The following is a 20,624-nucleotide window of genomic DNA, read 5'->3' on the forward strand; positions in this document are numbered from 1 at the left end:
TCAATCCTGGATTTATAAGCAGAACGCATAAGAATAAAATAAAATAAAATAGCCATCACCACACAGGGAAGAGAAAAAGAAGCAGGGATGAGAGCGGGTTCTGAGCAAGGCGCTGTTTGGTGGATCGAGAAGCGTGTCACATCCCATCAGCCACACGTAAATGTGACTTTTTTAACCACGAACCACCACGCCAGTCGCCAGCAATAAAACCCCGGTCGGAGTCGAACGAACCTGCACTCCTTCCCTCGGTCGGGTCCCCCTCCGAAACAGCAAAGCGCCGAAGCAGCAACCGCCGCTCCCGAGTCCGCCGCCGCCGCCGCGCCTCTCCAACCGGTGAGCGATCCTACCTTGCCCTGATTGATTACTCCGTTCTCAATCGAACCCAAATCTTTCTCTAGCACTGCCAGCTTTGGATTCGCCATTCGCGTGCGGCGTCTTGGTGCTCTTCTTGCGAACCCTCAACCCTAAACCGTTGGACTTTCCGTCCATTTTTTTCTCGATTGGACTTTCCTGCTTCTCCGGCACGGGAATCCACTGGTCGATCGTAGTTGATGGAACACTTGTTGCTTGGCTTATTTTCCTATATAAACTGAAGTTTTTTTTGGGGTTCGCCTGTTCATGCATTGCTCATAGGAGATGAAAACGGATTTGATGCATTTTAGATTTGGGAAAATGCCCCCTTTTTTTAGGTTATACATGAAACCGCATGTCTTTGTTGAAAGTTTACTTTCTCAACTTTAACCAGGTTTGTATGCAACATTTATATCTCTAAATAAGTTTATTTATTATAAAAGTATATATTTCACGATCCATGTAATGATGCTAGTTATGTATTAGTATAAATATTAATATTCTTTTGTATATAATTGGTTAAAGTTAAAAAAAATTGACTTCTCGAGAAGCATGAACGATTTCTATTTTGGGACCGAGGGATATTTGCAGTCCTTTAAGAAAGCTAGTTCAAAATCTAGGTTTCAGGCTTTTTGTTGGCTGATTTCTACTTTTCCTTTACTTTTGAGGCTCTGAGTCCTGGTAATTTTCTTGCCCTCTGGAGACTTCTTATTTCATGTATATTATTTGTGCCGTGTACTTTTCATTGTCCTTGGAAAAAATGCTGGTGCGTTAATAATCTCTATGAGGGGAAAAAGGTCAGTACCACAATCGAACAGAGCAACAACTTAACGTAGAACAACAAAGCTATCAACCCTTTATATACCTTCTAAATGATATCACCTTGTGCTGTTTAGGAAAAGTGTTACATGTGGACAAATTAAGTCTGCATTCTTGCATACAAAAGATTCTAGCTAAAAGAGCTTTATGGTAGTGATAGAAAACAATTACAACTCAAGGCTCAAGTACTAATTTATCTTAGCTACATGTTTTTATGCACTTGCATGATTCAGATTCATGTCTTGTGATGCTTCCCAGTTACCATCATATGATATTTATTTTCATGCACAAGCTGATATTGGGTTTTGCACTTATCTGGTTGTTCAGATGGCGGGTAAAGGTATTCTTCATTTTGATGGTGCTTCAAAAGGGAACCCAGGAAAAGCAGGTGCTGGAGCTGTGCTTATGACTGAAGATGGTAGAGTGGTATAATCAAATACTTACTGCACTTGAAAAATTTCTTGTTTGCGGTTGCTCCATTTATCATTGGGTTCACTGATGTTGTCACATAACCATGAAGGTATCTCGGATTCACGAGGGTCGTGGTGTCGGATTCAGATCGGCTGACTTCAACCCCATTGATGTATGACTGCAGTCGTAAAAATCGAACTGTCCGTTTGCATCTAACGGTTTGACTCTTCATGCTTTTCATCTAGCAGGCCACGCTGCTTGTCTAGCCCATGGAAGCCCACCACGTAGAGCTGCAATGGGGGAGAGCAAGGCGGAGAGGTTTGGGGCGGGTACTGGTCCGTTTTGGTTCACTGCGCAGAGCTGGTCCGTTTTGGCTCACGGAGCAGAGCTGGTCCGTTTTGGCTTACGGAGCCAATTATAAAGATTAAAAATAGGTGAATTATTATATATTTCTATCAATATATACTTTTGCTACTGACCGAATTCTACTTGTACGGTGAGAATTGATATTTACATTATTGTGTTATAGCATATAAGGCTATCTGAAATATAACAGAATTTTTTCAAGAATTGTTAACACAACACTTATCATATATATGTTATTTAGACCAGCACAAGTCAAGGCAATAAGAATGTAACAGAAATATGTTATGATGATGTTGTAATATATAGAAAAGGTATAGCTGAATTTTGAAAGGTCACAGTCTGTATAAAGATGTCCTTGTATTACTGCTTCTCATATCAAGTGCATATCAAACTGTAAAAAATATATCATGACAGACTTTATAATTCACCTCAGCTTCACATGAACTTTACTAGAAGCAGTAGTACAAGGAAGGACATCTTTATACAGACTGTGAACTTAAAAAAATCAGCAGTGTTTTTTCTATATTCCAATATTATCGTAACATATTTCTGTTACATTCTTATTGTCTTACTTGTGCTGGTTTGAATGGCATATATATGGTATAAGTGTTTTGGGAATAATTTTTAGAAAAATTCTGTTATATTTTAGATAGCCTATATGTTTTAATACAATTCTGCAAAATATCAATTCTCCCAGTACAAGTGGAATTCGGTCAGTAGCAAAAGTATATGTTGGTAGAAATATATAATAATTTACCTATTTTTAATCTTTATAATTGGCTCCGTGAGCCAAAACGGATCGGTTCTCCTCCGTGAGCCAAAACGGACCAGTTCTGCGCGGTGAATCGAAACGAACCAGTACCAGCCCTAAACCTCTCCACCTTGCCCTCCTTCGTTACAGCTCTGCGCGGTGGACTTCCATGGGCTGGACAAGCAGCGTGACGTGCCCTGCTAGATGGAAAGCGTGGAGAGTCAAACCGTTGGATGCAAACGGACATCGATGGAGTTGAAGTCAGTTGAGCTGAATCCCTTGTGTCACTACTAATAATGTTGCTGAGTATCAGGCTCTGACCTTACGACTGAAACAAGCGATTGATCATGGATTCGAGAGTATTAAAGTATATGGGGACTCTCAACTTGTCTGCAAACAGGTATGGCCTTTTCACTATAAGTAATCAAAGCTTCATCCCTTACTTGGTTGTCTAGCTTCTCTGTTTTGTCATGATAGACATGTCATCCTGCTTAAGGAAAGAGGCAAAGGCATTTGGGAAAAAATAACAGAAGAGCAACCTGTACAGATGTGTTTTTTCTTTACTTGCTATTCTACCTAAAAATATAGATAGTGTGCCTCTTGTTTCACTCTACAGAAATACCGTAACGAGCAAAGCTAAATAACTTTGTCAATGTTGTCTTTGCATTGTTCTCTGTGCAATTTTATATTCAGTAAGGAACATGTGCACAAGTACTCTCGATTTAGACTGTGGAATCATTTAAGCCTTTTCTTGAGAACTACATTCATTGTGCAATCGATAAAAGCATAGAAGGGAAATGTCCCGCCCTTGAGAACTACATTCATTGTGCAATCGATAAAAGCATAAGCTTGAGGAAGAAACATGTGCACAAGTACTCTCGATTTAGACTGTCGAATCATTTATGCCTTTTCTTGAGAACTACATTCATTGTGCAATCGATAAAAGCATAGAAGGGAAATGTCCCTCCCTTGAGAACTACATTCATTGTGCAATCGATAAAAGCATAAGCTTGAGTAAGAAGGGAAATGTCCCTCTCTGAATAAATATTTGACCAGGGAATTATGGTATGAAGAAAATGTTGTTGCTGCTGCTGCTGCTTACGTTCTTCTCTATCCTAAATAGGTGAATGGTGACTGGCAAACCAAGAACCAGAACATGAAGGAGCTGTGCAATGAAGTGAGACAGCTAAAAGAGAACTTTAACTCCTTTGAGATCAGCCATGTTCCACGGGTATGCAATGCATTTATAGTTTTATATATATATAAGCTTGCATCTTTGGTTTTGCATCATAGACATTTGGTCAAATAATATAGTCTTCGCACCATGATTGATGTTATTTGCATGTGCGGACCACTTGTATATGCTTTAGTTAAGCAAGCTACCACAGCAACAGTTGCTTTCATCAGATTGAAAGAAAATAACAATAAAAAAGAAGCATTAGTTTCTATTGTACTGCTAAGTGCTCTGCTGATTTTACCCCTTTCCTGCTTCTGAATGAAGGAGTGGAATGCTGAGGCAGATCGCCAGGCGAACATGGGTATCAGGCTTGAAAGTACAAAACATACATCATCCCTCAATTCCAGTTTTCTTTTCTTATTTTCATAAAAATCACTTGCTACACTACTGTACATTGCAGGTGTCCGAGGAGCGTGGTGACATCTGATACATCAGTTACCAACGTAAACCTTTGCCGAGCTGATAGCCTGCTCTACAGCAGGAGCTGAGGTGATGGCTTGCCGTTTAGTAGGCACTATCCAATAATATAGCACTAGTTGGACCTATTTCATCGTCAAGCTTCCACGGAAGTCTGATTTCTGTATCCAGTTGAAGGTGATGCATGTTTAATTTAGAGATGGTTTAGACCTTGATATGGATGTGAAACTCTGCTTTGAAAGCTTGGCCCTGAATTTAAGGTTGCTTCGATAAGTTGATGTGGGAATGGAGAATTTTCATTAGTGAGCTAGCCTTTAGATGGCTATTTTGATTTTGGATTTGATGCACTCCTTGCTCACTTTGTTTCGGAACAGAGCACACAGGTTGTGCAAATATGCCTTATAGTATGGGTGTAGAGGGTGGGTTCAGACACTGGGCGATGGTCTTGGTGCCTACTGTTGGGCCCAGAAGGATGCGATTGGTGCACGGTGCGCTTTGCTTGGCTAAAATTATGAGTCATAGCGGAGGATGTGGAGCATATGCAGCTCAGTGGCCTCTCTCAACCGTGCTTCACAGGCACACAGTTGCTCTGTAACACGGAGATTCCAAGAAGCTCCTTGGATTCCTGCGTCTACGTGAGAGCCCTTCTGATGCTTCAGGTGGAGTCTTGTCTGGTGGTCCTTTTTGCCTGCTACGGTCTAGTCATCTCAAGACTGCATTCGGGCTTTCCCCCCCTTCATCCGAACTCTGCCGTTGCGATGAAAGGCTATCACGCAGCGGCAGCGCGCTGCGCGCCCCAATCCTCCACCAGAGAGGCGCCGAGGCCACCCACCCGAGTACCCGACCCATACCTCGCCGTAGATGAAATGCATTGTGCACGTCTACCTCTTGAACGTGGCCACAGTCTTGTGTGGCGTCCTGCGCCACGCGACGGCACGGAAGTACAGGTCATACAGCAGCATCCGGTTAAAGTTAAAAAAAAGTTTGATTGATCCTAAATCTGAAAAATGTTTTTCAGACTGAGGGAGTAAATTACTAGTACGCGCTGATTGAAATTATTGTTCCATCTATCTCTTTTTAGAGCAACTCTCACGGCTCGTCTATTTTTATTTTGGAGGTTAGAATTTGTATAATAAAAAGTAGACTCAACAGATTTGCTATCTGACTTTGCCAAATAAGAAGCTGGTTATCTCTTGATTTTTTGTGGTCATATAAAGTCAGCCACGGGCACTGGTTATATAAAGATAAGAAATAGAAAGACTGTTGTAGATCTTTTCTTTTTTGAGGATTTTTCTATTTTACAAAATGGTTAAACTATAAAATTTGACTACTAATTTTAACCAGTCCGTTGGAATAGCGCTTACTATCCTTTATTTACAACTGTATGACCAGTCCGTTGGAATAGCGCTTACTATCCTTTATTTACAACTGTACACTCACACACCTCGGTGGCCTCTCTGAACCTCACGGACACCCAGCGCTCCCTCGGTTCTAAAAAATATAACTTTAAAATAATACTCAATTAAAACATCTGAAGTTTAAAAATATATAGATAATATTAATATTAATCGAAAAAATAAATATTATTATACTCATAATGAAATATATTTTAATGGCAGGCCTATTTAAAATTATACACTGATATTATTTCTTATAGATTTAATTAAATTTAAGGTAGTTTGATTATCACAATTGACAATTCAACATGCACCAAGATATTACAAGTACTCCCCCTGTCCTTTCAATAGATTAATTTCTAAAGTTGTCTTAAGCTGAATTCTTTTAAGGCCCTATTTCTTTCGCTGAAATTTAGGTGCTGCCGATGCTTATGCTTATTTATTGTGAGAGAATAACAATATTTCTTCACTGCAGGTACTGCTGAAGTAGTGTTGAAAAACATAGTTTAAGTTTGATTAAAATTATATAAAAAATAAATATGTGAGATAATAAATATGCATGATATGGAAATATGTTTTATAATGTATATAATAATAATACTTATTTGATACGATAATTCTCACAATTTTTTTTATAAATTTAGTTAAATTTGAAAAGTTGACTAAACCAACTTTAAAATTAATTTATTGGAAGAATAATGTTGTAGACGGACCCAACCCAAGTCCCAACAAGCTCCTGTCCTTGGATTCCTGCATCCACTGCTCCGCGTGGTTCTCTCTGCCTGTGGAGTCTTGTCCATCGTTTTCTCCCTGTCGTCGTGCTGCGTCTTGTCAAGGGTGTGACAGCGCTCAAAGCCTACCCTAGGCCCGATTCTAACAGCACCAGGGTCCCTTTGGATTTCAGAATCTAGATTCTGGATAATAAAAAACCCTACCTATTTAGATTATTGGATCGTGGATTTTAGAAATTTAAACTCCTCTTTCCCAAAATACACCTCAACAATGTCTTTTTTTTAATATATCCTGCGCTTATACAAGCAACAGTCATACATGCATGCTGACCACCTGGCTATGTCCATCGAGAATACACCCTGTCCGACCAAAATACATGCACACATGTACTCTTATAATTTACAAGTCCACAAAAACCAACCCCAACATTTAAAGTTCATTCAAATATCCACTTATATTCACATATGTATTGTAAATAAAGCATTAGCAAGATTATCTCGGGATATATTCGTGGGCTCGTTCGGCTGGTTGAGAAACCAGCCGGTTTTCATTGTGCGTGGATGAAAAACACTGTTTACTCTCTCATAAATTTCTTCAAATTCATCCAGATTCCTGCCAGCGAACAGGCCCCATGTCTTCGTCTTCGTCTGCTACTTGCCCATTACCGCTACTTCGTTGAGACGAGGAAGCCATTGTAACTGGCATATAGTTTTCATCACAATCGCACGTGTCAAGATGTTCAAACTGAAATGCATGTACTGGGGCTCCATCAATTATGCACGCGCATAATAAAATTTAAGAACGTTTGTCTCTAAAAAACATGAGAGAAATTACCTGCAGGCTGCAGCTGGGTTGATCTACATACTCCCTTGTGAATGAAGCAGCAATGCACGACCTTAAACAACTTGGAAGCTAGTAGCTGAGAAAAATCTGTGACTGAACACAGATACAGCGAAGATGAGTTGATGAAGGGAACAAGGTTCGTAATGGAAAAACCTAAGTTTACGTAGCGCTGGTACCTGCTAATCTCTTCTCCGAGGCTGTGCTATCTGTGCATAGCCCTCTCGATCCTTGGTTTTCCTGGACGAGTACACTCTGAATTTGGCATCGGATGTTTTTACTTTTTATTTACTGCACTGCAGGTGACGCGTTGATCCTTCGTCAAGCTAGACTCCCATTGCTAGACCTGTTTATGAGCCGTAGCTGCAGCTGCACAGGCACACACTTGCTCCTTGGATTCTTCACGGACGGCCGGACCCAACACTAGGCAATATTTTCCAATGGTATTTGAAACGGAATCCGTTTAGAGAGGTTGAGATCTGTCCGTATCCAAATTTAGATATCCAACATTCGATACCGTATCCGTATCCGTATCCGAATACTCAAATCGTATATTTATGATATCGATATCCAATCATATCATATCCGACATAGTTAACCCTATCCATATTTAAATCTAAATACAAATAGAAATATGAAAACAAATATAATATTAATAATATCCATCCGTATCAAATCCGTTTTTCATTCCTACCCGACACCCAAGAAGCTCCTTCGTGCGTTTACGTGAGCGCGCCCATACTCCAACTATTTGCTGCTTTGCTTCTGGTGGAGTCTTGTCTGGCCTTTTTTTTTCCTGCTCCGTCTAGTCATCTCAGGAGGACAGCATGCAGGCTTTTTGTTGTGGTTAGCCTTGTTTGACCGGGCTCCCGGCAGCTCAGGCTCAACACTGAGCTGTTTTTCCTCTCGCTTTTCCTTTCACTGTAGCGCGTTTACTGTTTACGAAGCCGGTGAAGTTCGCATTTCTAGCTTCACCGGCTCCGGTTCTTGAACACTACAGTGCGTAAGCAGTTAGGAGCCGAAGCACCTCGGCGCTGTACCAAACGGGTAAAGGCTACGGAGTATTTGTTTACCTGCGCGCTCTAATCACGGTCACGGAACAGAACGGGACGGCGGGATTGCAGACGGTCGCGTCCGGGACGCGGCTTCACAGTAGGCCGGCGACACGGTGTCAGGACCTCCAGGCGTGCTCGGCTCAAGGCGAAGGCGGCAAAGACTAGCACTGACGGAAATCCGACAACAGGAGAGAAGACCGCGGTGATGTCGCTGACTGTGGGGTGATTCTTTTTTTTTGAAAGAGTACTGTGGGGTGATTCTGTCAGGGCAGCGTTAAGGCGGTTGATTAGCGCTGGGTTTATGCGGTATTCACCCTGTTCGCTTATTGGTTTCAGCCAGCCTAAACCAGCCAGCCAACAGTATTTTCCTCTCACAACAAACCAGCACCAACCAGCCCAAACCAGCCCAGAAACCAATCAGCGAACAGGCCGATTGTGTTGGCGTGGGTCCAACTAGTCAGTGTGATGCGCCATCTATAAAGGGTGTTGTAATGGAGCCGATTCGGTTCTGCAATAACAGACTCTGAACCCTCCTAGAACTGCTATTCCCCGTCTTGCTATGTTCCTCTGCTCCCAATCCCGTGCTATTCTTCTACTCCCAATCCCGTGCTGTTCTTCCTACCTCGACTCTTACTCCGATGAATTCCCTAGCGGGATTGCGCATGGCGAGGCGCCATTCCTGCGCGGCTGCACCCGTCGTCTGCGTCGGGATCCATGAACTTCAGCAAAATGTGTCACTCACCTCGCCGGCCTCTCTCAACCTCACAAACATTAAAATAAGTTCCCTCCGTTCTACAAAAGATATAACTTTAAAATAATACTAATACTATACTATACTAGTAGATTAAAACATCTTAATAAAAATAAATATATATATATATATATATACAACATTAATCAAAAAATAGATATTATTATGCTCATCATGACATATATTCTAATAGCGTGCCAATTTGAAGTTATATATTGGTATTATTTCTTATAAATTTAACTAAGTTTAAGATAGTTTGATTATGACAATTCAACGTGCACCAAGATATTATAAGTACTCCCCCTGTCCTCTCAATAGGTCAATTTGTACTGTTGTTTTAAGTTAAATTAAATCCTTTTACGTTTAATTAAATTTATAGAAAAATTAAATAATCATAGTATTAAATATGTATATTGCGATATATATTTTTATGACATATGGAATAATATTTATTTGGTGTTATAAATTATCACACTTTTTTCTATAAATTTAATTAAATTTAAAAGTTTAACTTAAAATAACTTTAAAAATTAATTTATTGAGAGAGTGCCGTTGTAGTATGGACGGACCCATGTCCCAATAAGCTCCTTGGATTCGTACGTTCGCGGTTCTCTCTGACTGTGTAGTCTTGTCCAGCCTTTTCTCCATGCTGTGTGAAATCATCACTCCTTGGCTCCGGCTGGTGCACCAGTCGGCCGCTCATGGGCCGATATGTGCTAGGCGAACCCAGAGCCTCGGCCCCCAAAAAACGAGCTTCTACAGCTCCTGTGAGAGAGGAAAGGAGGAGAGAAAAAAACGGCTTCGGTATACAGTAGCCCCCTGTCGGCTCATGAACGGTCGACAGTGCGGAGGGGCGGGAGCCGGAGCCGTCAGAACCTGCCAAAAAGGGCCGAAAGTTCATTTGCATTTGCGTCACTGGTGAACAAACCAAACAACACATTACTCGTATAAATGTTTCTATCTCTAAATAAATTTAATATAATAGTATATTCCGTGCACAATCTACTAATACCTATTACATATCATAATTATTAGTATAATATATACATATATATTTGATTAATTTTAAAATATTTAACTCATCGATAAATGGGATGTGCGCTTATTTTGAGATGAAGAGAGTAAATTGTAATTTAGTATATCGTATCATGTCAAACTACGGCAGGGCATCCACAATATATATAGGTTTAATTAACTCTAGTTTTATATAATGATTTAGACCGGTCTCAGTGGAGAGTTTTATTTTGTTGTTTCCAAGACTGCCATGTTATAGAGAATGAAATAAAATTTGGATGAAACACTCACTCTCAATAAAAAATTTCATTCCATAGTTTCATATACATTTAATTCTACGACTTAAAGATAGTTGATAGTTGTGTCAAAAGAGTTTTATCCTCGTAAAACTCATTTCTTCTCTCTTCTTTAAAATGTTGTCATGTTATCAAAAGTGTATACATGAAGCTATTAAATACAAATGTTGTCCGGGACGCGGCTTCACAGTAGGCCGGCGACACGGTGTCAGGACCTCCAGGCGTGCTCGGCTCAAGGCAAAGGCGGCAAAGAGTAGCACTGACGGAAATCCGACAACAGGAGAGAAGACCTTGGTGATGTCGCTGACTGTGGGGGGATTCTTTATTTTTGAAAGAGTACTGTGGGGTGATTCTGTCAGGGCAGCGTTAAGGCGGTTGATTAGCGATGGGTTTATGCGGTATTGTGTTGGCGTGGGACCAACAAGTCAGTGTGATTTGCGCCATCTATAAAGGGCGTTGTAATGGAGCCGATTCGGTTATGCAATAACAGACTCTGAACCCTCCCAGAACTGCTATTCCCCGTCTTGCTCTGTTCCTCTGCTCCCAATCCCGTGCTATTCTTCTACTCCCAATCCCGTGCTGTTCTTCCTACCTCGACTCTTACTCCGATGAATTCCCTAGCGGGATTGCGCACGACGAGGCGCCATTCCTGCGCGGCTGCGCCCGTCGTCTGCGTCGGGATCCATGAACTTCAGCAAAATGTGTCACTCACCTCGCCGGCCTCTCTCAACCTCACAAACACCCAGCGCTCCCTCCGTTCTACAAAAGATATAATTCTACCACAACCTACCCCGAGGTGAGACCACGTACCGTCGTGCAGGCAAACAAACAAGATCCCTATCTAATCTGGCCCTGCTGGGAAAAACAACCAAACACAGCAAACTGCACCTGGATCAACCTCTATCTACCGTGGCCGACCTCATACGGACTAGGTAAAACCATCCAGGCAAACAAAGCAAACTGCACCTGGACCAACCTCTATCTACCGTGGCCGACCTCATACGGACTAGGTAAAACCATCCAGGCAAACAAACAGACCCTTAGTACTTTGTTTCGGAACAGAGCACACAGGTTGTGCAAATATGCCTTATCGTATGGGTGTAGAGGGTTTAGACACTGGGCGATGGTGTTGGTGCCTACTGTTGGGCCCAGAAGGATGCGATTGGTGCACGATGCGCTTAAAACACTTATTGGACATCCTTCCTCGCACCCGTCCGCATCGTCCAGGTCTCAGGCGACACGAACGGAGTTTTCTCCCCGCGCCGGCGCTCCCTCCCCTGGTCCCCCTCTCCCTCGTCGCCGCCAAATGCTCGCGCGTGCGCAAGGAAGGCGGCGGCGGGCCTTCTTCTCTAGCTCAGGGTGCAGCAGCGGTTCGGGGCGTCGTCGTGGTGGCCAGTGGCGACTTCCCTGTCCCGGCGGCTAGATCTGGGGGTCCTAGGGATGGAGGCGCCTGGATCTGGCGGTGCTTTGGCGTCTGCCCTTCCCCAGCCACGGCGGCGGCCTGGGCGCCGCCGGATGGTAGTAGCGGCGTCCTAAGGCGGGGTCCCTTCCCCAACGGCCGGATCCGGTAGTCTCGGTGCCGGATCTGCGCGTTACCGGGCCTCGAGACGACGGTCGCTGGGGGCGCGACGAGTTGGCCTGCGGCAGCTTCGTCATGCTAGCGCAAGGGGCGGCGGCGTGCGGCGCCGGCGATGGTGACGGAGTTTATTGCGCGACCGCTGGCTGGGAGTTCGTCTCGCAGCCGCTCGCTCGTCGACCACAGGAACCCTGCGCGCAGGGGATTCGGATAAGAGAGAGAAGAAGGCAGGGATTGATTGGATAGATACTTTGCCAGGCCCCTAAAAAATACTGCATTGGGAGGAATGGTTTGTATAATGTCTTGTGGTATAGAAACAAGCAGGTAGTTTTTGCATTTGGGACTGCCCTTAGGGATGTTCAGTTTAAGAAATCGTCGTATCCCTTATGAGGAAAGATCATAATGGCCATGAAGTTTCGTAGTTTTTTTTTTAAGTTTGTTTGTAAAAATTTATTTCCCTCTTCAACAGATCAACCTTCAGGTAGGCCGGCATTGCGAATTTCATCAGATGGCATTGCCGCATTGTGCAGCAAAATCAGCTTCAAGGCTTCAAATTAAACTCTGCATTTTTCTTCAAGCGCGCTTATATTTCTCAATCTTCTTCTTTCTGGTTCTGATGCCTTATGGTCACGTTGGCAATTTGCTTTTCTGCACATAAGTGCCATGCTATTCAATGTAATATCATAACCCTATCTCTTATTGTTTCAAGACTCCACTTTCTAATTATTATTAGACTAGTTGATGCTGCTAAAAGTTCAAAAGAACTGTTTAAAACTACTCTCTCTCCATCATAAAAAGAGACGCTTATATATCTAGTCCAAGTTAAACTATTTTAAGTTTGATTATGTTTATACAAAACCAGTAGCAACAACTATAATTCTAAATAATTATACATTAAAAATATATTCCTTGGCAAAACTAATACTACTCATTTCATGACAAATCTAGCAATATTTATTAGTATTTTTTTATAAGAATTTGATTAATACGAAGATTATTTGAACTTTGAAGTGTACTATTTTCAGGACAGAGATAGTACTTTAAACTTTAAGAATGTGTGTAGTGTAGCCTTGCGCCAAGATCTGACTTCCTGCCAATGTTTACATAACGACAGTTTTGGGTAAACCACATTTGAAAACATGAATGGTGATGCATGTGGGAGAAATGATAACGCGGAGGGCCAAATTAAGGCCTCGTTTGGAACCAAGGAAAACCAAAGAAAAAGTAGAGGAATTGAATCCAGAGGAAAGGTTTAGAGAATTGCCGTTTGGAATGGAGGAATGAGTCCACGTGTTCTAAAGGAAAGGAAAGCGCTCCTTCACAAAACAGAGGAAATAAAACATCCACCGTGAGCTTTGGTTTTCGTGTATGCCCGAGGCATAGACAGAGAAGAAGCAATTACTTTCTGTGTTTTTTCTGTGTTATGGATTTCTGCGTTCCAAACACCCCTTCTAGTTATTTTCCGCGTTTTACCTTTCCTCTGTTTTACCACTATACACTCACCCTATTTCTGCATTTTTTTTCTATTCCCGCATTTTTTCCTATTTCCGTGTTTTTCATTCATGCGTTCCAAATAGGCCCTAACTCATTTGTTTCAGTGTTCATGCCGTGGGTCATAGTCATGGAGCAGTGGTTCAAACTGAAATGCATGTATTGGGGCTCCATCAACTATGCACGCGCATAATAAAATTTAAGAACGTTTGTCTCTAAAATCCATGAGAGAAATTACCTGCAGGCTGCAGCTGGGTTGATCTACATACTCCCTTGTGAATGAAGCAGCAATGCACGGCCTTAAACAACTTGGAAGCTAGTAGCTGAGAAAAATATATGACTGAACACACATACAGCAAAGATGAGTTGATGAAGGGAACAAGGTTCATAATGGAAAAAGCTAATCTCTTCTCCGAGGCTGTGTTATTTGTGCATAGCCCTCTCGATCCTTGGTTTTCCTGGACGAGTACACTCTGAATTTGGCTTCGGATGTTTTTACTTTTTATTTACTGCACTGCAGGTGACGCGTTGATCCTTCGTCAAGCTAGACTCCCATTGCTAGACCTGTTTATGAGCCGTAGCTGCAGCTGCACAGGCACACACTTGCTCCTTGGGCCGCGTTTAGTTCGGCCACCGAATCGGCGCCGCCGGATTCGGTGCGCACTGTAGTCACTGTAGCATTTTGTTTTTATTTGGTATTAATTGTCCAATCGTTGACTAATTAGGCTCAAAAAGTTCGTCTCGTAAAGTACAACTAAACTGTGCAATTAATTTTTGATTTTGTCAACATATAGTACTCCATACATATACCGTAAATTTGATGCGATAGGAAATCTTCTTTTTACATAGTGTCAAATTCTGGAATTTGGGGCAACTAAATGTGGCCTTTTGAATTCTTCACGGACGGCCGGACCCAACACCCAAGAAGGTCATTGGCCTTGTTTAAACTGAGGTTAGAAATCAGTATTTGACACTGTAGCATTTTTATTTGTATTTAATAATTATTGTTTAATTATAGTCTAACTATGTTTAAAAGATTCGTCTCGTAATTTACAATCAAACTGTGTAATTAGTTATTTTTTATCTATGTTTAATACTCTATGTGTTAAAAATTTAATACAATGGAGAGAGAATAAGCCTTGGATTCGTGCGTTTACGTGAGCGCGCCCATACTCCAACTATTTGCTGCTTTGCTTCTGGTGGAGTCTTGTCTGGCTTTTTTTTTTTGCCTGCTCCGTCTAGTCATCTCAGGAGGACAGCATGCAGGCTTTTTGTTGTGATTAAAGGCTACGGAGTATTTGTTTACCTGCGCGCTCTAATCACGGTCACGGAACAGAACGGGACGGCGGGATTGCAGACGGTCGCGTCCGGGACGCGGCTTCACAGTAGGCCGGCGACACGTACGGTGTCAGGAGCCTCCCACCGGCAGCGCGCCCCCATCCCTTAAAATGGCAACGGGTACGTATCCGATTGGGACTGGCCACCTGTATCCGTACCCGTCAGATCAAAATCTTACCCGGGTTACTCGTACCCACAGACGGATAAAAAATTCATTCCATACCCGCACCCGACGGGTAATTCTTACCCGACGGGTAACCCGCACCCAACAATATACCCGAGTTCACACACCAAAATATAATAGCTTCCAGCAAAACAAATCAACAATAAAGCAGCAAAACAGAAATATATCCAGGTCAAGCTAGTTGAAATAGATCAGATGCCTCATTGGTTCATTCCAGCAAACTACAAATTAAATGTGTGCTTAAAAGTAGCACACACACCAGCAGGGAGGAAGAAAAGAACGAAGAACACTGGCACCAGAAACAACTTAGCACAAGATAATTTCAACCACCAGATGTCACGGTGAGGTTAAGGCCTCACTTCCCAAAACGAAAATCACATGCTACACAGACTAGTTTTTGGTTCATCTGTGGACCTCTCACACAATGAAAACCATCATCTTTGCTAGACCAATACACAATCTTGCACATATCTGAGTAGAGAAAGTCATCTTTGCTTACCCAAGGCTGCGTTTGAGGTGCTGATTTTGCACTTTCTGAGCAGCTGCAGCTATGCTCGTCGGAGACAGGCGAGGCCGACCACCCTTCTTGTCCGTTGCCTTCTTGGCCGCAGCCTTCTTGGCCGCCGGACCAACAGGGACGCCCTTTGGCTTCGGCTTTGCAGCAGCGACCCGTGCAGTGGCTTGTGCAGGAGGTGGCAGGACGAGCAGGGCAGGCGTCGAGGTAGGCGGTGCACATGCGCCGTTCTTCGTCGCCTCCTCCGGATCCGGCGGTCGCAGGACGGCGTCCCTTCGGGGACGGCGCGGGGTCAGAACTTAGGAGGGCAGAAGGCAAACGGGATGAAGAAGAACAACTGCAACTGCAACAATGGATTTCGAGGTTAGGGTTGAGGAAGAGCATCACCGGCTATCATCCTGTCCTATTCCGGAGTTCTTGACCATGGCTACCGGAGATGGCGACGGCGACGGCGCTGTGCTCGTTGGGGGCACTTGTGGGGACTGGGCAGTGGAGACGGGAGACGGCGTGGTGGGGATTGGGGAGAGAACGGCAGAGGAGAGAGGAGCAGCAGAGGGCAGAGCCACGGAAGTGGAGCCGCGGAGGGGCGGCGAGCAGACGGCGCGCGTGGGGTCGCGCAAGCCCGCGACGCCGCGATTCAGCCGCTGGTCGTCTGATGGCTGGTGGAGTGGAGTGAGGATGAGGATTAGGGTTTGAGGGAGTTCTGGAATATATATACTCATATGCTTATATGGGCCAAATATGGGCTATATGCTTATATGGGCTAAAATTGCATATGTTGGATATTATTTATGCGGGTTTTTTTTGCCCGTGGGTATGCAGGTATGGGTAGTATACACCCACACTCGTACCCGCATACCCGATGGGTACAATAATTCGTCCAATAACGTACCCGCGGGTACAAAATGTCTTTTATACCCGCCTCCTTTTCAGGTAAAACCCGTCGGGTACTTGGGTTTCGGGTACCCGTTGCCATTTTGACCCATCCCCCATCAGCAAGGCTACCCACCCGAGTACGAGTACCTGACCCATATCTCGCCGTAGATGAGATCCATCGTGCACGTCTGCCGTCTGCGTCATGAACGTGGCCGCAGCCTTCGCCCCGTTCGTTTAGACTTATAAGTCGTATTTTTTTTGTCAACAAATAGTATTTTTCTCTTATATTAAATCAGTGAACAGTACTTTCAACCATGGTTTATCAGCCAAATAAGCTTAAATGAACATGACGCTGGTTGGCGTCCTGCGCCACGCAAGTCGTACAACAGCATCCAGTTATTAAAATTTAAAAACTCTGATTGATCCCAAACCTAAAATTGGTTTTTTAGACTGAGGGAGTAAACTACTAGTACACGTGCTGATTGAAATTGTTGTTCCATCTTATTATCCTTTACAACTGTATACTCACGGTATACGGAGCATCTCTTTTATCGCTTGTCACTCACCTCCCGGCCTCTGTCAACCTCACAGACACCCAGCGCTTCCTCCGCTCTACAAAAGATATAACTTTAAAATAATACTAATACTAATACTATACTATACTAGTAGATTAAAACATCTTAATAAAATTAAATATATATATATATATACAACATTAATCGAAAAATAGATATTATTATGCTCATCATGACATATATTCTAATAGCGTGCCTATTTGAAGTTATATATTGGTATTATTTCTTATAAATTTAACTAAGTTTAAGATAGTTTGATTATGACAATTCAACGTGCACCAAGATATTATAAGTACTCCCCCTGTCCTCTCAATAGGTCAATTTGTACTATTGTTTTAAGTTAAATTAAATCCTTTTACGTTTAATTAAATTTATAGAAAAATTAAATAATCATAGTATTAAATATGTATATTGTGAAATATATTTTATGACATATCGAGTAATATTTATTTGGTGTTATAAATTATCACACTTTTTTCTATAAATTTAATTAAATTTAAAAGTTTAACTTAAAATAACTTTAAAAACTAATTTATTGAAAGAGTGTCGCTGTTGTATGGACGGACCCATGTCCCAATAAGCTCCTTGGATTCCAAAGTTCGTGTGGTTCCCTCTGCTTGTGTAGTCTTGTCCAGCCTTTTCTCCATGCTGTGTCTTGTCTCTCGGGCGGTGAGAGCGTCCAAAGCCTATCCTAGGCCTGATTCCAGGAGGACTATACATGCAGGTTTTGTTTTGTTTTTTCTTCGAACTCTGCTACACTTTAAATATGTCTAACTATATAAATATATTTTATAATTAATCTAATAATTTTATTTGACATTATAAATATTGGTATTGGTATTTTATTGTATAACTTTGGTCAGACTTGAATGTTTTTATTCCTTGATTACGTTTGTTTAAGATGTATGGAGTGATTCTAGCTTCTAATAAGACCACATTAAGAGAGAATAAATGGCATACTCCCTCCATTCTAAAATACTTGACCTTATAAGATTTAAATTTTGTCTCAAAATACTTAATCTTCTCATTTCTCAATGCATCGTTCTCTTCTCTTAATATATATTTTTTCTTTTTTCAACACATCTTTATCTTTATTTTTGTCTATCTCTCTTCTTCTTATTTTCTATGCATCATATCTTTTCACTTTTCAAAATTCTTGTGTCAAACCTCAAATGTCAAATATTTTAAGATGGAGGGAGATTTTAGGACAAAGGGATTATGTGCTCGTAGGAGACAAAGCATTCGTCCATTAAAACTGAAGAAAACCAAATAGCTCACGGCATCTGGAGAATTGTGTGCTCTATAGTTGAAACACAGAATTGCGTGCTTTTTAGAAAGGATGGAGTATTTATTTACTTGCTTGATTGAGGGGTGAAATGTTTGGAATTTTGTTCATGTTTCAATCAACCACAAAAATTCTATATAATCCTGCTGCTTCAGCACGCATAAAGCCATCATGTAATCTATGTCTGAAAGTTTGAGCTTTATTTATGCTAACGTTTCTGAACTCCCTTCGTTCTCTTTTATAAGAATATCATACGAATTTTTAAATCTTTGATAACCCTTCGTTCTCTTTCATAAGAAATCATACAAATTTTAAAATCTTTGATAATTTATTAGATACGTTTTCAATGCCTTAGTATGAATAATATATAAAATAAATAAATAATCACTTCTTCAATTCCAAAATAAACACATATCTTGCTCCTCGAGAGTCAATCTTGACCTATTTGGTTGTTCGGTGTGTAACGTAAACGTAAAATCATTACGATAGGAGTGATGATTTGACTAATGCTCATTTGCATTTGCGTTACTGGTGAACAAACCAAACAACACATGGTATTCTTATAAAAGAGAACGAAGGGAGTTATATTTAAAAATACCATCATTCATCTTGCTATATTTTATAGTATCATAAAATATTTTTGCATTGCATTGTTATACGTATATACGGTAGAAATAGGGGAGACACATGGGACCCACTCAACCACCACCCATCACTTCCATCACCTCCATCTCTACTCAACCTCCATTATTCACCTCCATTCCCACTCATCTCCATTCTGTCGTTTCACCACCGAAAGGAGCACCGAGGGAGCTGATCACTTGCTTAAGGATGAAGCAAAGAACCACCGGGAGAAAGAGGAAGCCACTTGGCTATTGTGTGGGGCTGGCCGGCCCCACTACTAGGCTGGCCGATAAAAGAGAACGAAGGGAGTTATATTTAAAAATACCATTATTCATCTTGTTATATTTCATAGTATCATAAAATATTTGGGGCTCTTATGTTTTTACCCTTATTTTGTATCAAAATTCTGATTTTGCCCCTGTTTTTTTGACTTTGTGAATTTACCCCTATGATTTCAAAACGAAGCACCAGTTTGCCCCTGCTCCATCATCCACTCCTAACGGTGTTAAACTTTGTAAAAAAGACATGAATGCCCATGCAATTTTGCCCCTGTTTGTTATGCCTAATTGTGATTTTACCCTGATTTAGAATTAGACCTTTTTATTGTATGCCTAATTGCAATTATTTGAACTCAGATTTAATATTGATAAATATTCAAAATTTTGGCAGCACCTTTGCTATATTTTGCTAGCATTATGACAACAATATGAAGCACATATAAAACACATAAGAAAAATCATGGAGAACTACAGCATTTCAAAGTCTACCATACAACATGTCAACATGTCCACAAAAGTTGTGAAAAAAACATGTCCACAAAAGCTACAGGTCTACACCATGTCACATGTCCACAAAAGCAACTGCACCATGTCAACATATCCACAAAAGAAACAAGTCTGCACCATGTAAACATGCGCACAAAAGCTACATCCATCTCATTCAAGGACCACCTAGAGACCTAACAAACTAGCTAGCCTTCCTCCTGTTCGCCCTCCTCTTCCCCTCCCTCTGAAAAGCATTGAACAGGTTGGTTAGTAATGATTACATCAACAAATAAGTACACCAATACAACTATGACTTACATTGACTCACTGCTGCCCTCTCCTGATTCTCTTCCTCTTCCCCTTCCCCTTTCTCTTCCTCTTCCCCTTCAGGGTCATCCCAAAGTAAGTCCATAACTCTATCACAAACCCATCTATTTGAGGCCATGGACTGACCACACTTGTTGAAAGAACCACAAGTGTGCTTTGGTCCACTTGTCTTCACCTACAACATAATTGAAAGGGACCGTGACACCTAAGAGGGGGGGGTGAATTAGGCAACTTAAAATTCTTACTCTAAACTATGGCCTCTTTTTCTACTCTTAGCAAAACCTATGCAAAAGATAAACTATCTAAATGTGCAACTACGATTTTGCTAACGTGTTGCTATCTCTACCACAAAAGGAGTAATGTAAACAATGTAAATACGGAAGCTAATGAGCAAGGTAGAGATATGCAAACTCCCATCGACGACTCTGGTATTTTTACCAAGGTATTGAGAAGCGCGCAAGCTTCCCCCTAGTCCTCGTTGAAGCCCCTCGCAAGGAATCCCTCGCAAGGGCCAAGCTCCCGGTTGGGTAACTCTGTGGATAGCCTCGGGCCTTCCCCACGTGCAAGTGGGTCTCCGACATGCCTTCCGGCAAGCCTCTCCTGGATGCTCCCTGCCGTCTTCACTATCAAGCT

At 41.8% G+C, this 20,624-nt stretch overlaps 1 protein-coding gene across 1 annotated transcript; it reads left to right on the plus strand.

The window, feature by feature from the left end:
- Nucleotides 1–209: 209 nt before the first annotated feature.
- On the plus strand, nt 210–4,638 carry LOC136487520 (uncharacterized). Its single transcript, XM_066484640.1, has 7 exons — nt 210–333; nt 1,498–1,596; nt 1,691–1,753; nt 3,012–3,098; nt 3,822–3,929; nt 4,200–4,251; nt 4,336–4,638. The coding sequence occupies exons 2-7, from the start codon at nt 1,498–1,500 to the stop codon at nt 4,353–4,355; spliced, it is 429 nt and encodes a 142-aa protein (XP_066340737.1). The 5' UTR covers nt 210–333; the 3' UTR covers nt 4,356–4,638.
- Nucleotides 4,639–20,624: the final 15,986 nt, after the last annotated feature.

Source organism: Miscanthus floridulus, chromosome 1 (assembly GCF_019320115.1).
Source record: "Miscanthus floridulus cultivar M001 chromosome 1, ASM1932011v1, whole genome shotgun sequence".
In the NCBI taxonomy this organism is placed as follows: Eukaryota; Viridiplantae; Streptophyta; class Magnoliopsida; order Poales; family Poaceae; genus Miscanthus; species Miscanthus floridulus.

What these genes read in the sequence shown, in the direction of transcription:
- LOC136487520 (XM_066484640.1), top strand. Translation starts at nt 1,498, where the DNA reads ATGGCGGGTAAAGGTATTCTTCATTTTGATGGTGCTTCAAAAGGGAAC. An exon ending in TGACTGAAGATGGTAGAGTG is followed by an intron (nt 1,597 to 1,690) that starts GTATAATCAAAT and finishes ATAACCATGAAG; the next exon opens with GTATCTCGGATTCACGAGGG. An exon ending in AGATCAGCCATGTTCCACGG is followed by an intron (nt 3,930 to 4,199) that starts GTATGCAATGCA and finishes TTCTGAATGAAG; the next exon opens with GAGTGGAATGCTGAGGCAGA.